General features: G+C 46.4%; 1 protein-coding gene across 5 annotated transcripts in view; it reads left to right on the forward strand.

Moving 5' to 3' along the window:
* The first annotated feature begins 3,386 nt into the window (after nucleotides 1–3,386).
* LOC119332419 overlaps nucleotides 3,387–5,578 on the forward strand; it is a 5,494-nt gene continuing 3,302 nt past the window's right edge. For all 5 annotated transcript variants that reach the window (XM_037605599.1, XM_037605600.1, XM_037605601.1 and 2 more), the window contains exons 1-3: nucleotides 3,387–3,882; nucleotides 4,230–4,392; nucleotides 4,608–4,808. In XM_037605599.1, the coding sequence (XP_037461496.1) occupies nucleotides 3,429–3,882; nucleotides 4,230–4,392; nucleotides 4,608–4,808 (818 nt within the window). In that variant the 5' untranslated portion in view covers nucleotides 3,387–3,428. The remainder of the gene's footprint in view (nucleotides 3,883–4,229; nucleotides 4,393–4,607; nucleotides 4,809–5,578) is intronic.

The raw sequence follows: 5,578 nt of genomic DNA on the forward strand, positions 1-5,578 counted from the left end.
ATTTCCTACGCACACGCAAGATCATGGTGATGCATAGCAACGAGAGGGGAGAGTATCGTCTACGTACCCTCGTAGACCATAAGAGGAAGCGTTATGAGAACGCGGTTAATGTAGTCGTACATCTTCACGATCCGACCGATCCAAGTACCAAATGTACGGCACCTCCGAGTTCAGCACACGTTCAGCTCGGTGACGTCCCACGAACTCCGATCCAGCAGAGCTTCGAGGGAGAGTTCCGTCAGCACAACGGCGTGATGATGATGATACCGGCGCAGGGCTTCGCCTAAGCATTGCTACGATATGACCGAGGTGGATTATGGTGGAGGGGGGCACCGCACACGGCTAAAAGATCAACTGATCAACTTGTGTGTCTATGGGGTGCCCCATGGCCACGTATATAAAGGAGTGGAGGAGGGGGAGAGGCCGGCCCTCCTAGGCGCGCCCCAAGGGGAGTCCTACTCCTATCGGGAGTAGGATCCCCCCTTCCATGTAGTAGGAGTAGGAGAGAAGGAAAGGGAAAAGAGAAGAGAAGGAAGGAGGGGGCGCCGCCCCTCCCCCTAGTCCAATTTGGACTAAGCCTTGGGGGGACGCAGCCTCCCCTCTCTCTTTCCCCTAAAACCCAATAAGGCCCATATACTCCCCAGTGAATTCCCGTAACTCTCCGGTACTCCGAAAAATACCTGAATCACTTGGAACCTTTCTGATGTCCGAATATAGTCGTCCAATATATCGATCTTTACATCTCGACCATTTCGAGACTCCTCGTCATGTCCCCGATCTCATCCGGGACTTCAAACTACCTTCGGTACATCAAAACACATAAACTCATACTACTGATCGTCATCGAACATTAAGCGTGCGGACCCTACGGGTTTGAGAACTATGTAGACATGACCGAGACACGTCTCCGGTCAATAACCAATAGCGGAACCTGGATGCTCATATTGGCTCCTACATATTCTACGAAGATCTTTTATCGGTCAAACCGCATAACAACATACGTTATTCCCTTTGTCATCGGTATGTTACTTGCCCGAGATTCGATCGTCGGTATCTCAATACCTAGTTCAATCTCGTTACCAGCAAGTCTCTTTACTTGTTCCGTAATGCATCATCCCGCAACTAACTCATTAGTCACATTGCTTGCAAGGTTTATAGTGATGTGCATTACCGAGAGGGTCCAGAGATACCTCTCCGACAATCGGAGTGACAAATCCTAATCTCGATCTATCCCAACTCAACAAGTACCATCGGAGACACTTGTAGAGCACCTTTATAATCACCCAGTTACGTTGTGACGTTTGGTAGGACACAATGTGTTCCTCCGGTATTCGGGAGTTGCATAATCTCATAGTCATAGGAACATGTATAAGTCATGAAGAAAGCAATAGCAACAAACTAAACGATCATTGTGCTAAGCTAACGGAATGTGTCAAGTCAATCACATCATTCTCTAATGATGTGATCCCGTTAATCAAATGACAACTCATGTCTATGGCTAGGAAACTTAACCATCTTTGATTCAACGAGCTAGTCAAGTAGAGGCATACTACTGACACTATGTTTGTCTATGTATTCACACATGTACTAAGTTTCCAGTTAATACAATTCTAGCATGAATAATAAACATTTATCATGATATAAGGAAATAAATAATAACTTTATTATTGCCTCTAGGGCATATTTCCTTCACCACTCTCTCACCCCAATGTGGATGAGATGCCCTTCCAACATTCCATTTCACCCACATCATAAAAGGAAATAAGTGGCATGAGAAATGAAGATCAGGTGGGAAAGATTGTGTCAGACGACACGTGTCACTGCTTGTTCGAGTTGAAGAAGGGGCCACAACAGTAGTTTATGCTTAATTATGTTTAATTCTGCACTATGTTGTTAATGTTTACGTATTTTAAGTATTATGTTGATGATGTTGGAGTTTATATGATGTTTCCGTAAGTATGTTTAATTAAGTTCAAGTAGGTTGGTATAGAGATTCTATGTCGAGGCTTCATCAACTACGTCCATATGGATAAACTGAAGATGAACTGAAGGAGGATTGCAGCCCAAAAGACAAACTCAAAGAAGAAGCGTCGCCATCCACCCAAGTGTTGCACTTGTGAGGGTTAAAAAAATCCTAAACTAAACTACTAGCCGGAGCGAAGGCACCAGGATTCCCCTCCCTGCCACCGGCTGCCGGAGCGGCATACAGAGAGGAGACGAATCCACGGGCTCATCGATGAAGCCTAGAGGTGAGCATTTGCCCTAGCCGCCGAGGCATAGATTCCTTCTGTCTCTTTGGAACGACGAGTTTGGGTTTCTTGTTGTGCACGCGACAACGAGATTTGGTGTTAGTTTCTTCGAATATATTCAAGGGTTCAACAGCCACGACCACGAATCGGGTGCTGTTCCTAGGGGCACATTCTCGAAGACTTCCCATCTGCCATCGACAAGCTCAAGACAACTCCGGTAGGGGAGCAACGACAACAACGCGTTGACGACTCGTTCTGACAATAATAGTTATCGTTCGGTGGTCTATAGACCTCAATGTAATTTTTTGTATGTTTAACATGTTTCGTACTTCGTACCAAGCCCCAAGGGATAGGGCTCTCATACCCAGCCGATGCTAGGGTTTCTTCTGCCTCCCGTCGATGCTGACACTGGTACCTCGTCTCATGTGGCCTTAGGGCCATGGAGGCTTGGTGGATCTTGGATCTTGCTGGCAGGAGGGCTTCGTTTTGGGATGCTTTTCTGAGATACGAGGCGGGGGCGGATCTCTGATGGTGCCCAGTCCTCGTCTCGGTGGTGCTTCTAGCATCATCGGATGTCGTGTGGAGATTTGTCTCCGACGGATCTTGCGGGATTCTGTTAGCGTTTGTTTTCGGTGGATCCACATGGATCCGGTCGTGTGTGTTCGTGTGTCTACATGTTGGATCCTTTCAATCTGAACTCCTCTTTAATGGTGACGGTTGCTGCCCTGTCGTGTTGGTCCTATAGGGCCTTAGCACGACGAATTCCTGATTGTCTACTACAACAAGTTTTGCCCGGCTCCAGTGAGGGAGGGTCGATGACGGCGGCACGTCTTCGGCTCGTTTCTGTGCTTGTAGTCGTCGCTAGGTGGTCTACGGATTTGGATGTATTTTTTATTATTTCTGCTATTTGTTGTACTATCATGATAGATTGGAAGTTTTCATTAACAAAAGTGTTTCGTACTTCCTCCGTAAAAACCACCGTTATATTATGGGACGAAGGGAGAAAACCACCGTTATATTATGGGACGAAGGGAGTACTTTAATTAATTTTTATATTGGATGCGAATCCTTTCCCAGAAAAAGGTTGGTATAGAGATTTAGTTAGAGATGAAGGGGCAGAGACAGAGATGTTCTTACCTCGCGAGATCCACCAGCAGCGCACACTCGCAGCCAGCTTTCATGTCGCGATGGCGTCGCGGCCGCCCGTCGCTGCTCCTGCTCCGTCGAGCCTTCCTCCTCGCAGCCGTCTCTGCCGCCGCCCTCTTCCTCCTCCTCAGCCATCAGGGCCCTGACCCCCGCAAACCCTCCTCTTCGTCTCCCGACTCGGCCTTCTCGGAAGAGCTCTCCGTTGACCCGCCTCCCCACTTCGTCTTCTTGGAAGAGCTATCCGTGGACCCGCCTCCCGCCTCGGCCTTGCCGGAAGAGCTCTCCGTTGAGCCGCCTCCCGCTTCGGCCTCCTCGGACGAGCTCCATGTCGTGCCGCCTGACGCGGCGGCTGGTTCGGAGGGAGGGCCCGGCGGGTCAACGTGCGCGACGGTGGAGGAGATGGGGGAGGAGGCCGTCGGCGTGGGGTCGACTGAGGCGGCCAGCCTCCGCGTCCGCGACCTGATTCGGCGCCACTTCCTGCTCCACGGTGCGTAATGCCCACATTCGATTCAGTGCTTCGATCTGGGATGCCCTTGCACTGTGTTGGTTGATTTGGTTCATTCTCTTACTGTAGCTTGTAGTGTCCAATCCCGTCTCCCATGGAGCTGGTCTGAATCTCACTGATGAAAACAGAGCATTACTCTACCCTGAATGTAGCTCCCGTTTCGTTGTCGAAGCAAACCTATTCTAAAATGTACTTGTCGTCGCGTTGTTTTCATCTGCATAAACAATAAGACTATAACTCTGTAGCCAGGCTAATCTTGAATAGAAAGACTTGCAGTTCCTAGGTTAGTTCAACCGCCCCGATGCTCACTTCTCCGGTTACCTTGTCAGGCGCTGCGAGAGTTAGGTCGCTGCCTGCAGCTGAGTTCTGCAAACAAGGCTTTGTGTTGGGGAAAGCATCTGAAGCTGGGTTTGGCAATGAGATGTACAAGATATTAACGGCAGCAGCTCTGAGTGTTATGTTAAACCGCTCCCTGGTCATCGGCCAAACCAGGCATATGCATTCACACTCAGTTACTTTTGTTATTTATCTATGATGGGTTTCCTACTTGCATCTTTAGACAAGCAAAACATAATTTAGCAATCGGTTCATCTTAGACAACCAAAACATAATTATTGTCATTCCATGTGGTAATGTGATGCAAATGATTCCAATGTAACACAGAAATGGTGGTGATTGTCCTCTTACCCTTTGTCTTTTGTTTGCAGGGGATTATATCCATTTGGACATTACATTTCTTATACTGACCACTCGTTTACTATTGGAGAAATCAAGCATTTATGGAGGAAAAACCGATGTGCCCAAACATATGGTAGAGATCTGAATGTGAGGGTAGACGATTTTGAGAATCCCTCGGAGACAAATGTTCTTTGTAGTGACTGGAGCAGATGGAAAGATCCAATAATCTGGTTAGCACTTCTCTTGCAACTTGGTACAATCAGTTATACGTTTTTACAGCTAGTTTTCTTCGCCTCAAGACCTGATCAGATTTCGAGCTCTCAGTATGTTTTGCAAAGAACTTTTGACGCAATTCATTTAAAAGGGTATGTTAGGTAGAAAACACAAAGATGTTAACTAATCCCCTATTTCATGGACAAGCTTGTTCAAGTATGTCGCCTTACATTGCCATGTGCTTATGCACTTGCAGTCAGAGAAATTAACAGGAAAACTAAATTAGATGAGGTTTTATATGTTGCGAATTTACACATTTATGTTTACTTCTAGAGACACATAAGGCCTTAAGGGTTCTTTCACAAGAATGGAGTGGAGAAAATACACGGGTAGTGGGGATATTGAGACAAGTTAACTTAGAACCCTGATACATAAGCTACTAAGCATTTCATTTCCTGGTTGGTAGGAAGTTCCTACAATGTTGAATTCAGAATTTCTGCTTAATTAATAGATGAGGCAATCTTTGCCTCCGTTTCGAAAAAAAAAGCAAGTTCTGAATTGTCTTTTTTTTTTGTCTGCTGTGTACAGTCAGTAACTTAAATTTAGAAGCAAGTTCTGTATTGTCATTTTTTCTTTAGATCCTTGTCTCGTATATTGTAGTGAGATGCCTTTGCAGTCACTTATGGACATATGAAACTGTCAGCGTTAGTGCTATTTGCTTTTGTGATTCCATTTACCGTTTCGTATGTAATGGCACACTTTTACAGTACAATGTTGTGTATATAGA

This window comes from Triticum dicoccoides, chromosome 7A, assembly GCF_002162155.2.
Source record: "Triticum dicoccoides isolate Atlit2015 ecotype Zavitan chromosome 7A, WEW_v2.0, whole genome shotgun sequence".
Taxonomy (NCBI): domain Eukaryota; kingdom Viridiplantae; phylum Streptophyta; class Magnoliopsida; order Poales; family Poaceae; genus Triticum; species Triticum dicoccoides.